We start from the raw sequence: 22,506 nt of genomic DNA, 5'->3' as shown, positions 1-22,506 counted from the left end.
TAAAAATACTCTATAGAACTTCCTTAAGAAACTCCTTAGGAGGCTCTTAAAATTTTTTTCTTTTAAATGGAAAGTGAGTTTAAGAGAAAATACATTAAAGAGGTAAGAATTCCTTCTTCAGTATTACTTACAACTGGTATTGAAGTGCCAGAATCTTGTTAAAACTGGCTTTCCTGGTACACAAGTTGTTGGGCCAGCTACACTAGTTTAACATCTGGTTTGCATTTTATAGTCACTAAACAGAAGTGTGTGTCTTGAGGTAGGTCAAAACAGGTACATTTTACAGTTTCAAAAGTCACTTGCTGTTCTCCCAGAGCTACCTTGCCTGTTTGGAAATTATTCTCATTACTTCATCTACCACCAGACTGCTTTGAGCCTGTCCCTTCCGTTCTTGTTCATTATCAATCAAGGTTACTGATTCCTTTACTGCACCTATATTGCCTATTGTTAACTGCTCAGTCGTGTCTGATTCTTTGTAATTCTGTGGACTGTAGCCCACCAGGCTCCTCTGTCCATGGAATTCTCCAGGCAAGAATATTGGAGTGGGTAGCCATTCCCTTCTTCGGGATCTTCCAGACCCAGGGATCTGTACCTAGGTCTCCTGCATTGCAGGCAGGTTCTTTACCATCTGAGCCATCACGGAAGCCCCATTGCACCTCTATTTCAACCTCAGTTCCACTTTTAAGACAAAACTGTCCAGAGCTCTTGGCCCAAGGAAAATCTTACCTGGCCAGAATAAAATTCTGCTCTGGAGTGGCTAGCAACACCCGCTCCCTTCTGTACCTAAAATTAACTGGCTACTGCCAGAGCAGCTGCAATCCATTTATTTCTCCCTCTCATAGCAGGAAAGAAAGTGGCTGGATAGAAACTGTCATTTGCAGAAACGTGGATGAACCTAGAGACTGTCAGAATGAAGTCAGAAAGAGAAAAACGAATATTGTATATTAACGCATATATGTGGAATATAAGAAAATGGTAAAGATAATCTTATTTGTTAAGCAGAAACTGAGACACAGACGTAGAGAACTAAGGTATGGATACCAAAGAGGGAGGGGAGTGGGTGAATTGAGAGAGTGGCATTGACATATATACACTACTACTGTGTATATTGCTTCCCTGGTGGCTCAGACGGTAAAGCGTCTGCCTGGAATGTGGGAGACCTGGGTTCAATCCCTGGGTTGGGAAGATCCCCTGGAGAAGGAAGTGGCAATCCACTCCACTACTCTTGCCTGGAAAATCCCATGGACTGAGGAGCCTGGTAGGCTAGTCAATGGGGTTGCAAAGAGTCGGACACAACTGAGCAACTTCACTTTCACTTTTTTCACTGTGTATAAAGTAGATAACTAATGAGAACGGCACAGGCAAGGTCTACCTGGTGCTCTGTGGTGACCTAAATGGGAAGGAAATCCAAGGAGGGGATATACCTATAGGTATGGCTAACTGACTCTGCAGTACAGCAGAAACTGACACAGCAACGTAAAGCAATGATACTCCAATTGAAAGAAGGAAGGAAGAAAGCAAGCAAGCCGGTGGGTAAACAGATTAAGAACGCCAGCAAGCCAGATCCAGGCTAGATATACAGGTGCTCAAACTAACGAGACACTTCAATACGCGATCACTCAGAGAGGCAAATCACTACTCGAGGCCCCGGAAAAGTTTTTTTGCTCTTGCTATAATCAATTCATTCTCCAGATGAAAGCTCTAAACCGCCACAAGCCAAACTTCACCTGCTATCTTCAAGCCGCCCACACGTGGGGCTGGCGCAAGCTCAAGTCGAAGAACCCGCTCTGCCCCACCCCCACCAGAGGCGGGGCCTTGGAGCTCTCCCCGCGCTGGGGTCTTAACCTCGGTGCGCAAGAGCGGAAGAGCCCGCCGATGCCCCGGAAGCAGTCGTACCAACTTCCGCAGGGGCTTGTACGCCTGGTGCAGGAGCTAGGAGGCCCGAGATTGTGCTTCTATAGTGGTGCACCATGTCCCGGGGTTCCAGCGCTGGTTTTGACCGACACATTACCATTTTTTCTCCTGAGGGACGGCTCTACCAAGTAGGTGAGTGAATCGCGTTTGCGTTTGGTCCACTCGAATTGCTCTGTCATGGTACGGCCTGCAGCAGGAAGACGCGGCCGGAGTTTAGTCCCGGGCTGAAGCGTGGCCGGAGCTGGGACTGGAAGAGGGCCGAGTCCATGTGAAAGTCCCTTGATGTTCCCACCGCTATCCTTTGGCTGGGATGGGAGCCTGAAGGCGGAAGGTCTCGGGCTGTCCGGGGCATGCGTCCTCATTGCCTGGACACTATAAAGAGTTACAGGAAGGTAGGGCTGTTAAGCCTGAATGGGCCCAACGTCTGTAGCCATCTAAAGGGTAATTGGTTCCTTAACCTTCCAGTGAAAACGTTTCCTGTTCGTTTTCCTTTGTTTGCAGTATAGACTTCCTGATCCTGTGGTTAATTACACGTAGACTTTAAGAACCTCTGTGTGCCAGACGTTGTGCTGGTCCTAGGGGATGCAAAGATGTCACACCTTCACTTACACTGAAACTCGCGGCTTAAAGGGAGTGACATACGTAAACAAATGGATAAAAAGTGCCAAATAACTGGAGTTCAGGACATTCGTGGAAAGCTGGTAGACGGGATGAGTGGCCGTCAGCTCTAGAGCTGCTTTTGAAACTTAACATCCTGTCTTAACCCACGTCTGATTGGGTGCTACTGTAATTTAAAAGTTGGTTCTGAATTGTAGGTGAGGTATAGTGAAATAGCTGTTTCCTGAAGGACAGCTTCACTGGAAATAAACCCTAAAGTGGTTAGAGTTATTCAGTATAGCAGTACATTTTGGTGGATCAAAAAGGTGTCAGGGTTTAGTCTGTGACTGGAGGAGTCAGTATTAGGAGAACCTGGTTTACAACTGGCCGGTGATGGTTTTCTTTTTGAGTGAATTTAGCACCTCAGTGCCTTGGTGAGGTCAGTGATCGTCTGTGCTTGGAAATCATAAGGAGGGAGTTGGCCTGTAAATGAGGTTCTCTTGTAAGTGTAAATGTTAGAAATGAAGATAACTTGGAATGAAACCAAACTACTGTATGGCTACATACTGGATATAATGTAGCAAGAAACAACATCATATAGGGTAATTCGTGAACCCTTTTAACTCATCCCCAGTTGAAAAATATGATCTAAGATGAAACAGATGATAACTGTATCTACAAGGAAGTTTCATTTTAAAAGTTTCATTCCTGAGTTTTAAAGACTCCTGTATTGGCTGTGCTTTGAATGTTCTATTTCATGGTTTTTAATATGCGAACAGGGAAAGTCACTTAAACCTAGACTTTTGTAAACTATATTGTATAGTCCAGCAATAGGCTCTAATGCTTCCCAGATTTGGTGAGTTGAAAGTCTGAATATAGTGTCATTTTAATAGTTTAAAAAGACTTGGAATAGAGCATGCAGTTCAGAACAGGTTAAATATCTAGACAGAATAACTTTAAGGTTTGTCTGGTTTAATAACACACTCCCTCTGCTACTCTGGGCACTGATTAGACATTGCTAGGAAAGGGAAAGTGAAAGAATAGTATGATTAAGCAGTATAGTGGTGAAGAGTTCAGGCCCTGGAGCCCTAACTGGATTCAAATTCCTGCTCTGCTTCATAGATAGTGCTCACCTGGGCAAGTGATACAACTTTAGCCTTAGTTTCTGTTTTCAGAGTTGGCCTAATAATTCATCCCTTTTGTGGCGGTTTTGAGGATTAAATAAAGTAATGTATGTATAGTGCTTAGCACAGTATTAAGTTCTCAGTAAATGTTATTTTTTGTTGGATTCTTTGGCTTTTTTTTTTTTTTTTTTGATCTGTTAGATTAGTAGCTCTGTAGACATGGACTGTTTCTTTTATGGTCCATCCATGCTTGATTCTCTAATGAAATATACGTATATTGTCACAATGTTATGATATTGTTGGTTAGTTTCTAAACTTTAGAATCTGCCAAAGACAAAGCATGTAAGACAGAGTGTGAATTGTTAACAGTGACAGTGGAAAACTAGTAGAAGAAAAATGGGGAGATGACAAAGGAATGGAAAGCATTAAGGATGTTCCTCATCTTCTATAGTTGGGATTCAAAAGAAATATGTGGTCTGAAGTTGCTAAGTTTAAAAAAATACAGGTATAATTTTAAAGTTATAATATTAATTATAATTATAGACAAACTGTTGATGGTATTTGTTCTCAAGGAGTAGGGGAATTTTTAATTTTTACCTGTACACTTTAATAATTGTTGAAAATTTTCTCTTATGTGTTCAAGAGGGGGTGTGTGTGTGTGTAAACTGTAGAGCTATATAGAGTATTTGGCTTTGAAATCCAACTTCAGTAATTTCATATGTTATCAATGGGAAATAGGTCCATAAGCCTGGCTACTTTAGAGCCCCTGTCTTCTGCCTTTTTGCTGGATATGTCTGGTGAGGGAGATGGGATCAGTCCCTTGAATTTGCCTCCCAGGTGAAGTGAGCGCTGCCTGGTTGTTCCTGAGAAGGGAGCATGCTGATAAGAAACAAGAAAGAAATGGACTGGTAGAGACTGACTGGAGAGGATGGTTTTCTAATCTAGAAAGTGATAGTATGTATTGAAGCCGGGATTCCTAGGGAGTCTTAACTCCACACCAACTAGAGGAAGTATAGAATTTTACATATACTACATATGTAAAATATAATCCCATTTACCTTATAGGTTTCTAAGGATTTAATGAGTTCATAGATGTAAAGTACTTAGTGTCTGTCACATAGTATTAATAAGCAGTCAGTAAATGTTTCTGTGAGGAATGCTGTTAAAATCCCTCACAGAAACATGATTGATAAAAATGGACGTTTTTTCATCTCAGGAGTTTCACAAGTAAATGCACTGAGACTTACTGTTTACCTCTTTTGCTATTTAAAAAAAAAAAAAATTCTTGTTTTGGGGACTTCCCTGGTGATTCAGTAGCTTAGACTCCGTGCTCCCAATGCTGGGGGTCTGGGTTCAATCCCTGGTCAAGGAACTACATCCCACATGCCACTACTAAGAGTCTACCTGCCTCAACTAAAAGAGCCTGTGTACCGCAACGAAGATAGATGTGGCACCGCATCCCAGGTGCCACAACCCAGACTCAGCACACCCAAAAAATAACAGTAATCATAAGAATTCTTGTTTTAAAGTAGTGTTTCTCAACCCAGACTTCTCATGCCCTCCTTGGATCTGATTTGAAATTGAATGTGTACCAAATATACATACATTCATATATATGTGTATATATATATTTGTAAATACATAAATATTAAAAGTATACAAAAAAGTCATGAGATCAAACTCTGCTATGTTTTCAACCTCATATCTGCCCCCCCCCACACACACTTCTCCCCACACACATACCACCAATATTTTTAATGATCCCACCTGCTTGAAAAATCACCATTTTGAGGAATGTAATATTAGGAGGCACTGTGAAATGAGATGCACTTCCTGCTTAAGTTTAAAGGTTAGGGAAAGACAGAATGGCAGTTTCAAAAAGATCTCACAGTAAGATTCTAGTAGTACAGCATTCAAATTGGATGTTGACATATCATGCAGAATACCTGCCTTGTCCTAGTAGAACACCTCTTACTTTTTTTGATAACCAAACTTCAAAGAATGTAGGAGCCATATTTTTCCAGCCAGTGTTTATATGGGGAAAAATATTTTCCAGAATTCAGCACAGGTTTTTGTTTGTTTTTAAACAACATCTATTTATTTTCTCCCAATTTTGTAAGTTAGCAGTCTGGTAGGCTTAGGGTCACACAGGCTGAAAATCACAAGGAGGCTGCATTCTTTTTTTAAATTTAAGTTTAGATTTGTCTTTTACTGAGGTAACATTGGCTTATAACATTATAATAAGTTTGTGTGTACAACATACTACATCATGATCACCACCAAAAATTTAGTTTCCATCTCAGTACAGCATTGTAGACAAAATTATGGGTGAAAAAATCTTGACTTAACATTCCTTTATTTATCAGAATTTTAGAATCACCTGTAGATGCTTCGCAATGAGTGCCCATAAATGGGACATGCATCTCTGCTGTTGCTAGCAATGCACGAGCAGCTCCTATTGTGAGCCACTGTCGGGCATTGTGTGTTTGTCCTGAACATTTTGTCACAGTACCTTTTATATTTAGCCCTTGTTTTTTCCTAGTGTTATACAAATGAGTCCTGGAAAAGTTGGAAAGTGTTGGGAAAAATTGTAGGGGAGGAAGCAAAATGTATAAAAGATTTCTGTGGAAAGAGGTCTCTATACACAGACAACTGTTTATTAACTATTCTACTTATAATCAAGGATGCAGTTTTCATTCTAACCAAATGGTTTGTTGTTAGATTGAGCCCTCTGAAACTGCTGGTGTTTGACTGCTTTTTACCTGTAAAACTAGCTCTTTCATGTGGTTCAGCCTAAGATATATATATATATATATATACACACATACATACATATATATGTATGTATATGTATATAAAACCTAATACATATTATATATATACACACACATATATATTGGTAACTTATGTATTTAAATAAAAATTAAGAAATTGAGGACTTGAGATGAACTATAATCCATTATAATTTTTCCTATTTAAAAAATAAGAAATGGACTGAAATGGGCTATCAGTTCTTTTCTTGCATAATCTTGGACATTCAGAAGTGGATTACTTAGATTAACATAACAGTTTTTGCTCATTTTGTTAGTTTCTGAAATTTATCCAAAAAGCAAAATTTTTAGTGATGGAAATAAAGTGTTTAATTACTGTTTCTGACATTTGAATTCTGACTCAAAACTAAATATGCCTTTTAAATACTGCCTATAAACTTCTGTTTTTTAATTGGCTTTCATGCTCCCCTTTGCTGTAAACTGTGATATTACTTTTACCCTCCCAGTGTTTCTTTTTAATTACTGTCTCTAGATTCTTAACTTGACAGTTTCCATTTTTATAGAAATTACTATATTTTATGGTGGTGTTATTTTTTTTTTAATTTAAATTGTAGTATAGTTGATGTACAATATTATATAAGTTTTAAGCATGCAACATAGTGATTCACAACTTTTACAGGTTACACCCATTTATAGTTATTATCAAATATTGGCTACATTCCCTGTGCTGTACAGCGTGTGTCTTTGTAGCTTATTTTATGCTGGTGGTAGTGTTATAATGGGGATTCACTTACACAAAATCTTACTGAAAATTACACTGTAATATGGGAGAAGGCAGTGGCACCCCACTCTAGTACTCTTGCCTGGAAAATCCCATGGACGGAGGAGCCTGGTAGGCTGCAGTCCATGGGGTTGCTGAGAGTCGGACTCGACTGAGCGACTTCACTTTCACTTTCCTGCATTGGAGAAGGAAATGGAAACGCATTCCAGTGTTCTTGCCTGGAGAATCCCAGGGATGGGGGAGCCTGGTGGGCTGCCGTCTATGGGGTCGCACAGAGTTGGACATGACTAAAGCGACTTAGCAGCAGCAGCCGCCGCATGGTAAGTAACAAAATATTGGTGCCGAGAAGGGCACTTAAGGAAGTGACACTGACAGAGAGCCAGGAATGTTTCCTCAGAGGAGATCCATTGATCTACATGAAGGTTAGGTTAGAAGGAAGCTTAGGGAGACCTGTGTATTGGTCAGTCAGGTGTAGCTGGAGCAGACAGTGACAACTGGAAAAAGATTGTAGCAAAATGTTGAAAAGATTTGGATGTCGTGCTACAGTTTGGACTTTGTCCCATGGATTTTGGACATAGCCGGTAGAAATCCTTAAGAGCAACAAGATTATTAAGGAAGATAGCAGAAGAGTTGGGTATAGAATTAGAATTAAGAGTAGAAGGGACAGATGACAGGAAGGCCATTTTGGAGAGGGTTGTCCCAGTGATCGATACAAACAAAAATAGGTGGAATAATACAATGACATGTGTATTCATAACCCAGCTTTAATGGCTGTCCGTATTTGTCAGTCTCGTTTTCTCAAACACTTATCCCTCTCTGCTGGAGTATTTTATTTTTTTCTGCTGGAGTATTTTAAAGCAAATCCTAGATACAAGAGTAGACATTTCTCTGATAAGAGGAAAGTGAAGAGTCAGGAATGGTACCCAGGTTTGTAGCTTGAAAACCTGAGTAGTTAGTAATCTGAGATAACTATAAGAAACAGGTTTGCAGAGATAACTGCGTGCATGCTCAGTCTGACTCTTTGTGACCCTATGGACTGCAGCCACCAGGCTCCTCTGACCATGGCATTTCCCAGGCAAGAACACTGAAGTGGGTTGCCATTTCCTTCACCAGGGGATCTTTCTGACCCAGAGATCATACCCGAGTCTCCTGCATCGGCAGGGCAAATTCTTCACCACTGCACCACCTGGGAAGCCCAAGAGGTGTTTAATTTCAGCCATGACTGTGGGAGAAATGGGCATTTACAAATATAAGTTCAGAGCTAAAGATGTCAGTTAGTAATGATTATATAGGATAAATCACCCAGTGATAGGGAGAAGTGATAGAATCCTTAGGGATACCAGTATTTAAGGAGCCAGCTAAAGAGATGGAAGCAGTGAAGGAGACTGAAAAGTTGGTGATGAGTAGCAGGAATTGTTTTGAGAGGCCCCGCATCTCATGGCATCCTAGTTTCCTAACCAGGCATCGAACCTGAGCCCCCTATTGTGAAAGTGTGGAGTCTCAACTGCTAGACCACCAGGCAAGTTTAGGAGATATTCTTAACTAAGAACTTTAAAAATTCAGTTTCTCAGTTGCACTAGCCATATTTCAGATGCTCAGTAGCCACACGTGGCTGTTGCCTATTATATTGGGTCGTGCAAATATGCATCAGTGCCTTCATTACAGAAAGTTCTGTTGGACAGCAGTAGTCTATATAGAGAGGGAGAGAGGACTAGGACCCCTTTAATGGATCTTTGCTAATTCATAGGCACATTCTCTGTTGAAAAACATTTTTTATATGTAAAAAAAAATTTTATATTTTGTGGGATCAAATTTTATTATGTGGTGAGAGCTATAACTCTTTTCCTTTGTGGCGTTTTATCTTTTGCATTATTTAAGCAGAACAGGTAAGTAATGCACATCAGTGAAACCAGCTGGTGAGGCAGGAGGAGTAATGATGGGAACTGAAAAACTGCAGAACACATGTCAGCCCTAAATGATATTTGCTCTGCTGGACAGTTGCTATGAGGGTCAAATGATACCAGAATTTTTTTCTAAGAAAAAATAATCCTGCTTTTATTTTATCAGACTTTTAGTTAATGATAATTATCCTAGAAAACTGTGTATTCTAAACCAATTTGAGTAAGCTGGATTGGATCCATGGCCACCCTTTGACTAGTGTCTACTGGTTGCAAATGTAATTTTAAAGCTCTTTGGTTCCTACTTTCTTTGACTATCCAGTCTGGTGGTGAAGGGAGAGATAACACAGTTGAAAATGCTAAAATTACTAGTGAAATAGGAAATGCTATGGGAATTCAGAGAAGGGATTGAAGAATCCCTTCTAGGACAATCAGAGAAAGTATCCATGGGAAATAGAGCACACTTGAGGGGAAGGACAGGCTTTAGCTAGGTGAAAATAAGAATGATGGGGCAGTCCAGAGAGGACTTAAAAAAGCAAAAAGTACATTGTAAGAGGAGAGATGGTAAAAATTGCAAACTAATAACCCTCTATATCCATGGACAGGTTTCCCACGTGACTCAGTGATAAAGAATCTGCCTCCCACTACCGGAGATGCTGGTTCAATCCCTGGGTTGGGACGATCCCCTGGAGAAGGAAATGGCAACCCATTCCAGTATTCTTGCCTGGGAAATGTCATGAACAGAGGTGTCTGGCAGGCTACAGTCCATGGGGCTGCAAAAGAATCAGACACGACTTAGTAACTAAACAATAACACCCATAGATGGAATATTTTTTAGGCCAAACTTGTGTTCTGAACAATCATGTAGTAACAGCTGGCAATTAAAAATGTACTGAAATTAAGTGAGATCAAGGATAGTGACCCAGATATACATCTGTATAGAAAAGCTTGTTCCTAATATTTATCTCTGTAATATCTATAGTGATAATCATTTTCTTACTGATAACTTGTCATTTGTATTCTCTCATTTTCTAGATTAGTAAGGCTAGAGGTTTTTATTAGTTTCCTGTGGCTGCTATAACAAATTACTACAAACCTGGTTGCTTAAAACAACAGAAACTTATTCTCTCACAGTTGTGGAAGCCAGAAATCTAAAATCTGTATCATTGGACCAAGATGAGAGTGTCAAGCAGGGCCATTCTGTCTCTGGAGGCTCTAGGGAAGAATGCTTCCCTCGTCTTGTCCACTTCAAGAGGCTACCAGCGTTTCTTGGCTTGTGGCTCCTCCATCCCTCAAATCTTCAAGACCGGCCTTTGCAAATCTCTCTGCTCCTCCTTCATAGCCCCTTCTCTCTGTGTGTAAAATTTCCATCTGTCTCTCTTAATAAGGATACATAGGAATGCATTTAGGGACCATCAGAATAATCTCCCCATCTCAAGATGAACTTAATCACATATGTAGAGAGTTTTTTGCGGGGAAAGAAGCTATACATGGTAATGTTTGCAGGTTCTAGGTATTAGTACATGGATATCATTTGGGGACTGTTTTTCAGTGTACCAAAGGGTTTATAATTTTGTTGGTTTATTTTTCAAACAATCAATTTTTGACTTTGCTCATGTCCTCTTTTATGTCTGTTTCATTGATTTCTGATCTTTATTATTTCTTTTTTCTAATTTGGTTTTATTTTGCCTTTTTCTAGCTTCTTAAAGTAGAAACTTAAGTTTGCAGTGTAGAGCTGGGGGCCTTAGCCGCCGCTTTCTGACTGACTGTTCACCAGAGGTCACCAGTGGTTCTTGCCACGGAGCCCCTTCCCAGTCCAGCAGGAAGAAGGTCTAGAGTGAGTCTGCTAGCAAGATGGTCTTATGTAATGTAATCAGGATGGCGCCATTCCATCACCTTTGACATATTCGGTTAAAAGGGAGTTAGAAATTTTGCCCATACTCAGGAGAGGGGATTACACAGAGATGTGAATACCAGGAGGCAGGTATTGTTGAGGGGAGGCCGCCTTAGGATCCGTCCACCATAGCAGTAAAATTCCTTCTGAACACTTGCAGCTGCATCCTGCAAGTTTTGTTACATTTTAACCATTACTATTCAGTTCAAAATATTTTAAAATTTCCTTTGTGATTACTTCTTTGACCTATGGATTATTTAGAAGTATGGTTTTAAATTTCCAAATTTAAAAATTTTCCAAAATATAGGATTTCTATCACTTTGCAATACCATCCATTTCCCCTTTGTGTCCACTCCATCCTAGGCTAATCAACTTTTTTCATCCATTTTGTAAAGTGTGTCTCCAGTTGTCAGCATATATTTGAGTTTTGCTTATATGTCCATTCTGACAGTTTATGCTTTTCATTGGAGTATTTCATCTATTAACATTTAATGCAATTGTTAACATGGTTAGATTTCTTTTTTTGACATGGTTAGATTTTAACTTACCATTTTATTTATTTTAATCTAGTAGCCTTTTGGCTACATCTTAGCATTTTTTAGTCTTGTTTTAAGGATTATAATATATACGCTTAACTTCTTCCCATCTTTCTTAGAGTTAATGTTTATCATTTCACAAAAAATATACAAGCCTTAAAACATTGTAAGTCAGCTTACTTCCTTTCCTTCTATAAGTAATACATCTCCATATTTTACAAACTCCATAAATGTTATAATTTTTGTTATGTATTTTTAAAGAATTAAAGAGAATAAAATAAGTCTTTTATATTTATCCAGATATTTACCACTTTTTGATGTTTCTCATTTCTAAAGATTGGAGTTTTCTTTTGGTACCATTTTCCTTCAGCCCAGAGAACTTCTTTTAGCATTTTTGTTGCAGATCTGAAAGTGTCTGGTTTACTTTCATTCTTGAAGGATGTTTTTGTTGAAAATAGAATTCTGAATTGATGGTTTTTCTTTCCACAATTTAAGGACGTTCCACTATCTTCAGGTGAAATCCATGGAATTTAAATCATTGTTCTCTTGTATATAATTTGTTCTTTTTCTCTGTCCTCAAAGTTTTCTCTGCTTTTGATTTTCAGGAATTTGACTGTAATGAGTCAGGTTTCTTTTTATTTATCCTGCTTGGAGTTTGCTGGATCTTCAGTATGGAATTTTATGTCTTCTGCCAAATTTGGAACATTTTAACCATTATTTCTCAAATTTTTGTTTGTTTCTGTTTTGGGTCTCATTCTTTCCTCTCCAGTTAAACACAGTTATACCTGTTGATATTAATCTGCAGACTTGTTTTTTTAAGCCTGTTTTCTCTTGTTTAAAATTGGGTAGCGAATTCCCTGGTGGACCACTGGTTAGGACTCTGTGCTTCCACTGCAGGGGCACGGATTCTATCCCTAGTCCAGGAACTGGACCCCACATGTCATGTAGCAAGACAGAAAACAAAAAGTATACTTTGATTCATTTTTCATACTCTTTGCTATGTTATCTCCATTCTGCAGTTAAGTCCATTTGGTGAATTTTTAAATTTTAAATTGTATTTTTTAGTTTTGTAATTTCTACTTGGTTCTTTTTGTACTTTACTGAAATTTCTTACTTCATCTTGAATATTTTTATTATGTCACTGAACATAGTTTTAATAACTTTGCCTGCTAATACAACATCTGGATCACCTCAGGGTTGGCCTCCTTTAAGTAGGTCACATTTAACTAGGTTTTCTTTGTTTTGTTTTCTTTTTTAGTATGTTGAGCAATTCTGAATTATATCGTAGTCATTTATGAATGTTAGGTTGTAAAGACTGGATTTTGTTATGTTCCTCCAAAGAGGGTTAATTTGTTCTAGCAGGCAGTTAATTGATGGCAGCTTAAATCTCACCTTAATTCTTTTATCCTAGCTACTATCCTTGGAGTCTGTCTTTTGTTATGTGTGGTTATGGAATCAGCCAGAGATTTGGGCAGTTAGACATTGAGACTGTCCCTCACTGCCTCTCTCCTTTCTCTCCCTCATTCTCCAGCAGCTGTGATAATCCCCAAAGCTGTTCTCTAGCTCTTCAGGTCCAAAGGACTGAATTTTCTGTGGGTGTTTAGCCCAGACTGGGGCCTGCAGGCAAGCTGTAAGTCATGAAAATGGGAGTCACCCCACTCCATTCCCTTCTTCAGGCACTGACTCCCTCTCTAGAATCTGTACTTTTGGCCTCTCTCTGGTATCTTTGGGCAGTTATTGTTTTGGCTAGAGTTTATAGTTTGTCTGTGGAGGATTGATCTGGTACAGGCTTTTTTGACCATATGAGAAACAGAACTGAGAAGCATTATGAAACATATTTTAGAAATTATTTGTGGTATAATGAGATGGTGAAAATTAATTATTATAATTTGATAAAGGATTTTTATCACAGCTCCTGTTAAAGGAAATTCTTTGGTGTCATAGGTAATATCTTCCTTAGATGAGCCTCATCACCAGTGGCTTCTTGAGCCAAATGAGACCAGGCCTCAGACCTGGTGTGCAGAGTAATACTTGACAGAATTTTGAAAGCATTTATGTGTCAGATGTAAATAATAACTGGAGTAGTGAGTGATTTTTTTCTTCTATATTTCCTCTGTATTTTCTACAGTGAGCATATATTAAATTGTGTTGTAGCTTTCCTGATTATGAAATATGTTTTTAGTAAGTTTAAATATTACAGAAATAAATAACATTGAAAGGGATAGTCTTATCTGTAATTCTTCTCTCCCTAGGCATTCTCAGCTAAACCATGTGGTACCAAAGTAGTTTGTTTTTATAAATCACTTTGATCAGCTGCTTTAACCTGGGAGTGATTTGACAGCAACTAGAGAAGTGCACAGGAGAAGGAAATGGCAACCCACTCCAGTGTTCTGGCCTGGAGAATCCCAGGGACGGTGGAGCCTGGTGGGCTGCCGTCTATGGGGTCTCACAGAGTCGGACACGACTGAAGCGACTTAGCAGCAGCAGCAGAGAAGTGGACAAGCTGTAGTTTGTTGTAGTTAGACTAAAGAATCCTATAGTGTAGGTAACATGAAAGTTGCAAAAAACATAATCCAGAAATTTTCAGCTTGGTAGAAGGGGTAGAAAAGAGTAATCTAACAGCGATTAAAGCTGCATACAATCCATTAGTTATTGACCAAAAGTTAACAGAAATAGTAAATCTTGAGAAGATGTAGAGCACCTAAATTTGACCCAGGAAAACCAGACGTGGTAGGAATAATGGCTATAAAACAGATTTTTTCAAATGATAAAACAATTGATAAAGATTTGATATGATAAAAATTGTTTACTGGAAATCTGGTGTTTGCACCTGATGGAAATGATCAAAATGAAAAGAAATACAGTTGATTTAATCATGGTTTATTATTATTTTGACTTTGCATATCTTAGATGGCATTCCATGTTAGTTTATCAACCTGTTTATTTTTAATTACTGTTTATTACTCAGTTGCATGGATCTATGATCATTGATTTCACGTTTTTAAAAAACTGTTCTATCTTCCAGAATATGCTTTTAAGGCTATTAACCAGGGTGGCCTTACATCAGTAGCTGTCAGAGGGAAAGACTGTGCAGTAATTGTCACACAGAAGAAAGTACCTGTAAGTAGTACTGCCCAGATAGGCAGTTGTTGCAGAATGCAATGTGAGAATGTCTCATGAGTTTGTACAAGGGTATATTATCTGTATATGTTAATGTTATTTTTATAAGCATAATGGCATTTCTAGGTCTTTTGTCTTCAGGTACTTCAGAACACACTTAGGTGAGCTGGAGTTCTTGCCCACAGAAAACATACCATCTTAAAAAGGAAAACAGAGTAGTGCCCACACCTCCATTTTTTACTGGTTTTAACTGTAAAATGAGCAGAAGACATTTATAGTTCATTGTTATAATTCCATAATGTTTTTTTATCACTACAGAGAGACCTGTGGTTTGTTTTTTTTTTTTAATTATCTTGATTTGTTCTTTAGGACAAATTACTGGATTCCAGCACAGTGACTCACTTATTCAAGATAACTGAAAACATTGGCTGTGTGATGACAGGAATGACAGGTGACTGGCTTGATACTTACTTAGATTTGTTATTTTCTTCAGTTTAATTTTAAAAGGCCTCCCTTAATATCTGATTTGTGATCTTCCAAGGCTACTATCAATCTTCAGAGTATTGTGTGCTTTTTTGAAACCATAAGTTTAATAGAATTAGATATCTATGCTACTGTCAGGGAAAGTGAGTGAGGGCCCTCTCAAAAATGATTTATTTCATCTATGAAATGGTTTATTAATTTATTTCATCTATGATATGGTTAATAATTTAAGGGGACATAAGTCAGTATATCTCAAACCTGGTGATAGTGACACTGGTTAGAAGTAGGTGACAATTGTGAGAATAACTTTAGGTTTCTGTTTTCTGAAATCAAGGGAACATTCAAGCCTACAAAAAGATGGAGAGAAACATTATTCTTTCTCCTTATACCTTGTTCTTTGGGAGATTAGTCACTTTTAGAAGTTATTGTGATGGCTGATAAAGAAGAGTTCAGCATAAAAGAGCAAAGTAAAACTTCATCTTTTACGTTTTTTTCCTTTTTTGTCCCATACTTATTGCTGAGTCATTCACTGTATGTTTGTGGGAGAAAAAACCATTGTGGACCACTTCTGCTTTCCTTAAGTCATAATGAGATACATGTATATGTTGGGACAGTTACCTGACTTTGAGGTTCATTCTTTCCTTCTAACGAAATAAACCTTTGTTTCTTATGCTCTAAGCTGACAGTAGATCCCAGGTACAGAGGGCACGCTATGAGGCAGCTAATTGGAAATACAAGTATGGTTACGAAATTCCCGTGGACATGCTGTGTAAAAGAATTGCTGATATTTCTCAGGTCTACACACAGAATGCTGAAATGAGGCCTCTTGGTTGTTGTAAGTATGCAAAGAAGTCTCCCAAATAATGAATTCAGATTGTTTTTTAGAGAACATGCATAAAAAAAGTTATTTCAGTAAGACTTGGGTTTTGAACATGTGGTTTAGAAAATTATGAAAGGTGGAAAAAATCTTTATAATAAATAGGTGTTGAAGGATAGGTTTCACAGCAGTATTTTAGGCACTACCTTTAAACATGAGACACTATTAGACTTTTGTAGTGGAGATTCCACTGCAACTCCAGATTACTAGTTCAATGAAAATGCCTAAATTAGGCATCTTAACATTGTAGTTGTTTCTTTTGACCACCCTAAAGATTCAGGCTCGCACACGTATGCCTGTGATTCATATACTTTATATTTTATATTTTGTATACTTTTATATATTTTATATACTTTATATTCATATAAAGAAGAATAAATTTCTTCTTTTAAAACACAAGTAAAATTTTATTGGAAGAGAAATAAGATTTACTGATTTAAACTTAATGGAATAAGTTAGCCTGGAAAATTCAACGTGTCTGTTTCAGACAGCATGTCATTTATTTATGAGAATTAAAGCAGTCAGTGTAATGATTTTTCTTTAGCACCTGACCCTGTTTTTGACATATTACTTAAAAAGTCTCCCTTGATTTCTTCAGCAATAAACTCTTCTCTGCCCCCTCACTTTCCTTAGTTTATCCTCATCTGCTGGTCCCTTAAATGTTGTTCATCAGGTTTCTCTCCTTGGTCGTTCTGTTCTCTTTGTTTTGTCTGGGTAATCTCACCGGCTTTCATGGCTTTAATAATGTCTCATCTATATGCCAGTCACTCCCTCATTGGCTTTATCCCAGTCTCTTCCTTCATGTCCCACAGATACTTAAAACTTGAAATCGTTGCTGTTTTCCTACTCTCATCCTCAACTTTTTTCCTATCCCCACCTCACCTTCCCTGGTCTTCTATTTAGTCAGACTATCAAGCTTTACTGCAGAATATCTGGCCCTTCCACCTCCTGTGTCACTTTTTCATCATCTCTTGCCTTTGCCACCTATTTTACCACCTTTCTCCCTTCTTACTCTTTCCTAGACTGTTCCATATTGCTACCTGAGTTGTCATCCTAGAGTTTGTTGTTTGTTGTTAATATGATGTGCAGGGTCCCTTACAGTTTATTCCCAAGTTGCCTCTTTCTTGTGCTGCATTTCTCTTTCTCCCGAAGCTACTGTAATACATGGATCTTTTCCTGGGTATGTCCTGACCTTTTATGTTCCTTTTGCCTTGATTGCCCTTCCTTTCCTTATCATGTGTTAAACCCTGCTCATCTGGAGTAAGGAAGTGTTAACTACCCCACCCAGGCAGTAAGTGGGTATCTCTTTTGTGGTGTCCTTGGTACTTTCTATTGTATGTCAAGTATAAAATGTAAAGAAATGTTATGGATAACATAAGACACTATATTAAAAAAGGTTCAGATGGGGTTAAGCCCGTCTTTAAATACTTTTGTTACCTGTTCTGCTGCGTCGAGAGAAGTTTGGCGGTGGTGTTTATCTTAATTGTATGTCATTATAATAACATACTTATAAGTTATGTGTACAGAATTTAGAATTTGGTTTATACTGACTAGTACAGGAATACTGTTGATATGTCAACAGTAACAAAGAGGGCCATTATAGAGGTGAGCAACTAGTCCCTAGGTTTATTTCATTTAGTGCCAGCATTCCCAAGGTGAATTCCATACACTTTCAGTTCTCTGGAACCTTGATAGGTAGTTCCTAAATTAAAAAAAGAGTATTCTGTAGTCAAGTAAATTGAAGAACTACTGAGGTAAAGTAGATCAGCTTACAGCAGAAGATTTTAGAACACTTAGTATGCTTTTGTGTATTTTCTAAAAATAGTATGTGAAAAGTCTATTTTCCAAATTTATCTGACCAGTTAACATTTTGAGGGGTTGGGGTTCAGAGGAACATGCTTTAGGTAATAGCAGGGATTAGAAGGTTGTTTGTATATTACATTTGTTATCATTCAGATCTTTTAAAAATCTGTGATAAAACCTTTTGCAAAGTGGAGATTTATTACCTAATTTATCTGTGGTGATAAACTATGTTTTGTTACTAGTTTTCTTAAAGCAAAACATTTTTTTTTAATTTTTTAAAGAATTCTGAAATTGGCTAACTTGATTTTGTTTGCTTTCATGAGTTGCCTTTTCTATATAACATCATTTAATTTCCACATTTATTGAGCACTTACTATCTGTCACACATTAAAAAACCTGTTCTCAGGAATTATATATATATATGTATATATCCTAAAATAGCCAGAATAATGAATAATAGTAATGTTGTCACAGTAATGTGACAACACCAAGAGAGACGAAATCTGGTTGTATGAAGGTTTAAGATATTTAATGAGGGTCTTTCTTTCTGTTTAGGTATGATTTTAATTGGTATAGATGAAGAACAAGGCCCTCAGGTGTACAAGTGTGATCCTGCAGGTTACTATTGTGGGTTTAAAGCAACTGCTGCAGGAGTTAAACAAACTGAGTCAACCAGCTTCCTTGAAAAAAAAGTAAAGAAGAAATTTGATTGGACCTTTGAACAGACAGTGGAAGTAAGTTAATTGAAAGGAGCTGACCTTTTTTTTAATGCTGTATAGAATAATGAAGATCGTTGCATAGTTGACAATCTTTATAAGCTATTCCTGGGATATTCATGATATCCAAGTTTGTTGGGTTAATAGTAAAATTGGTGTCACATGGGAACAATGAGGACTGCTTTATTCATCTAATTCTCTGTCTCATACTGTAGTTGAGACTGCTCTCAGCAAAATACAAAATGGGAAAATATAACTGAGAATCAAGTCAAGACCAGGCCAAAAACCTGCATGGTTGTGATGCAAATTAGACTTAAGCTAACTGGAGGCAGAAGTGAGAAAGTTGAGTCAGTAATGTTGCTCTTATGGTCCTGAAGGAAAAGCAGTCACACCCCGAATTTTCAGGGAAGCAGGTGTCTTCATAGTAAAATAGTATGCTCACAGGAGGACTTGACAGAGAAATTATAACTGGAATGCCTAGAGTCAGCATTAAGCAGTATTCTTGAGGGGATTGGTGGTTATGATTGAAAAGTTTTAAATTGACAGGACAAGCCAAAATTCTTATACAAGTGCTTAGTAACCTTAGACTAAAGAAGCTTCTTGTGTATTGCCAAGAAGTTAAAAACAAAATTTTAGTAAATTGTTGAAAAGAAGGTCTGGGATACAGCAATTCTGAAGACTAACATGATTTTGATAAACAAGAAAGGAAAAATTACCATCTAATACTTTTATATTTAGTTGGCAGTTTATCATATACTAACAGGAAATGTGAATCTCTTATGTGGGGGGTACTGTTTAAATGTCTCTTAAGGTTTTTTTTAATTGCAATTCATAGTTACGTGAATTAATTAATCACATCACGTACAAAGCCACTTAAAACATTCTTAAAGTGTTATCACTGTAAATTCCTTAAAAGAAGGCCGTATTCATCTTTATTCTCTCTGCCTCTCACTCCAAGTGCTGAGCATATTGTCTGGCATGTAGTGATCATCAGGTAAACAGACTGTTTTGTCTTAATCACCCTATTTTTCTTGTGAGACACCTTTCATTTATAGTTCAACTTGATATAAAAAAGTTTCTTGTTATTGGCAGGCAACGTCTTAGAATTAAGCAATCTGTGTGGCTGTTGAACTACCACCTCAGAAATGAATAGCTTGTGGTTAATTCATGAGTTGAATAAGATTAGGATGAGAGAAATCTTGGAATCTCTGAAAAATTCTATATTATTTTAAATATTGATACTTTTTTTCAGACTGCGATTACATGCCTGTCTACTGTTCTATCAATTGATTTCAAACCTTCAGAAATAGAAGTTGGAGTAGTTACAGTCGAAAATCCTAAATTCAGGTGAGTTTTATTGTTGGCTAGGTACTTAAAGAAGTTTGCCAAGTGATAAATTCTAGTGTAAAAGGCAGAAGTGTTTGGTTCATTCGCCCTGTAACTTGAAGAAAAAACTTTTTTGAACTAGAGTTAGGTTTTTTCCCCAGCACCTGAGAGATCTGTTTTTGTTGTTATTGTCGTTTATTTATTATGTCTTTAACTGCGTCGGGTCTTGGTTGCAGCACGCAGCATCTTTGTTGCACACTCTGGTTGTGTGTGGGCTCCGGAGCTCACAGGCTCAGTAGTTGTGGCGCACAGGCTTAATTGCTCCGCACCTGTGGGATTTAGTTCCCGCATCAGGAATTGGACCTGCGTCCCCTTGCATTGCAAGGTGCATTCTTAACCACTGGACCACCAGCGAGGTCCTGAGAGGTCTGTTTTAAAACTTACTGGATGTCTCCTTAAAACAAACATAACTGCTTTGTTCCTCATTTTATTTATATCATACCTAATACCAGAGGTGATGTATAATAACCTCCTTCATATAAGGAGTAAAATAAGTATAAGTGTTTTTCTTTTTTTAGCTTAAGGCCAATAGAAATTCAGCTCCAAACTAGTAGTTTTCAGATGGAGCTTTGATTACTTAGTGGTTATTTAAATGGAGTTTTGAAGAACAATATGAAATACTGATGTACATCAGACCCTATCGGGATATCTTTGAAACCCCCAGATTTTGCATACAGCTAATTGAATATGTAATACTGGACTGGATGCTTGTCTGTTCTTACTCACAGCTTCCATGAGTCAAATCTGTACTGGGTGCTTAATATGTTATCAGCTCACTTAATCCTCCCAGCAAACCTGTGAGGTGGTTTACTTTTACCATTAACCTGGATACTCTTATGAATAGAGAATGTTTCTGTTAAATCACAGATGCAGAGAAGCTGCTGGAAGTCTTGTTAACTGTTACGTGTCTTTACTCTTAGGTCAGAATTAAAAGAACACATGTCAGGGTTAGGGCTGGGGAACAAAAGTAGTAAACTAAGCTTAACCAGACCTTTCAGAGCTTCATTAGTACATTTTTCTAGTTTGTCCTTTTTGTTGCCTTCGTGTAAGTGATATAAATTTGAAAGATTTAAGAAAAATTTGTAGAACTTTTTAAAAAAGCATAATTGGATTTCCCTTTATCCCCTGGAGGAGAAGGTTGCCTTTTTTTTCTTTTTTCTTTTGTAAAAAGCAGTAAAATTCCAGCAGGAGCAATTTCTCTAAAGGACCTCCAGTTAGTTCTTGCTTTCTATTCTGAGACCCTTTATAACCTTTAAAATCTTTATTTTCATCTACTAGTTAAATAGATTAAGAAACCAAAGAGCCTATGTCTTCAGAAAACTCTTGTATCATTTATAAATTGTGTTAGTATTTAAATAATAAATAGAATATATATTTATTTTTATATATAAATAATAGCTAGATAGTAAGTATTTAAATAATAAGCATAAACAACTGTATAAACTACTTGCATGCATACAAAGCCACTTCAGTTGTGTCTGTGCAACCCTGTAGACTGTAGCCCGCAAGGCTGCTACTGTCCATGGGATTCTCCAGGCAAGAACACTGGAGTGGGTTGCCATGCCCTCCTCCAGGGCATTTTCCTATATCAGGAATCAAGTGGGTATTGACCTATCAAATTGGGTGATAGGTACACACACAAAAGGTCATCACTATCCTACTTTTGTGTGTGTGTGTTTATTTTGCATAATAAAAGGTTTTCAAAAAGTAAATAGTTGTGGGGTTTTTTTCCCTTTGCCTTCCAGGATTCTTACAGAAGCAGAGATTGACGCTCACCTTGTTGCTCTAGCAGAGAGAGACTAGACACTGTAGTTAGTTTACCAAATCCGTGACACCACTTGCCTGTGTGTTTGGTAACAACAGACCAACATTTTGGGGGCCCCTCGATTGAAAAAGGAACTTCTCCCACTCTTGCTGCCACTGAAATGGTTAGGACTCTGTATAAATAAAACCAGTGCTTTTGGAAAATAATCGCGTCCTGTCTTTTTTACCTCCAATTTCAAGTATTAAGTCTTCGGTACATGCAGACTGTTAAATAAATGTTCACCACCTTCACATGGTAGTTTTTATTCATTTTGTTGAGAGATCCACGTTTCTTTGGCTTAAGGAACTTAATAGCCAGAAATTTAAACTATAGCTTGTATGGCATAATTAATAAATCACAAACTAAAACTCTGGTTTCAAAACTTACTCTGACTCGTAACTTGGCATGGGAAGCTGTCTTTTTTTACAATTCCTCATTTATTCCTGAACTTGAATTCCAAGTACTATTGGAGGTTTTAACTATAGTAAAATGATTAGCATTACTGATCTTCAGTAGTTGAGGTACACATTTAACCTATACCCAATAAGAACCAGTATTTTTAAGAACAGAAATTGTAGTTACCTTTGGGAAACAGTAGGGTTAGAAAAGTTGTAGAAAGTGTATTTTCTTTGCTGCCTTACGATTATTTAAAGCAGACTTTTAAGAAATTGGTCTATAGTAAGGGAGAGCTACCACCATAAGCAACATTAAGGGGATAAGAGCAAACTACATTCTGAATGATCTTTTTTCGAATTAAGTATTTAAACTTCCCAGAGTAGATCCCTGGTGACCTCAGCCACTA

At 37.7% G+C, this 22,506-nt stretch overlaps 1 protein-coding gene across 2 annotated transcripts in view; it reads left to right on the top strand.

Moving 5' to 3' along the window:
- PSMA6 (proteasome 20S subunit alpha 6) overlaps window positions 1-21,871 on the top strand; it is a 35,066-nt gene extending 13,195 nt beyond the window's left edge. The window contains exons 1-7 of one of the 2 annotated variants that reach the window (XM_020870420.2): window positions 1,875-2,046; window positions 14,541-14,635; window positions 15,005-15,086; window positions 15,798-15,953; window positions 18,354-18,532; window positions 19,767-19,861; window positions 21,646-21,871. In XM_020870420.2, coding sequence (XP_020726079.1) covers window positions 1,971-2,046; window positions 14,541-14,635; window positions 15,005-15,086; window positions 15,798-15,953; window positions 18,354-18,532; window positions 19,767-19,861; window positions 21,646-21,703 — 741 coding nt within the window. In that variant the 5' untranslated portion in view covers window positions 1,875-1,970 and the 3' untranslated portion in view covers window positions 21,704-21,871. Of the gene's footprint in view, window positions 1-1,874; window positions 2,047-14,540; window positions 14,636-15,004; window positions 15,087-15,797; window positions 15,954-18,353; window positions 18,533-19,766; window positions 19,862-21,645 lie in introns of those variants that run through there. The other variant, XM_020870421.2, reaches the window with a different exon arrangement.
- Window positions 21,872-22,506: the final 635 nt, after the last annotated feature.

Source organism: Odocoileus virginianus, chromosome 16 (genome assembly GCF_023699985.2).
Source record: "Odocoileus virginianus isolate 20LAN1187 ecotype Illinois chromosome 16, Ovbor_1.2, whole genome shotgun sequence".
Classification (NCBI taxonomy): domain Eukaryota; kingdom Metazoa; phylum Chordata; class Mammalia; order Artiodactyla; family Cervidae; genus Odocoileus; species Odocoileus virginianus.
This window is presented reverse-complemented; position numbering and strand designations above follow the sequence as displayed.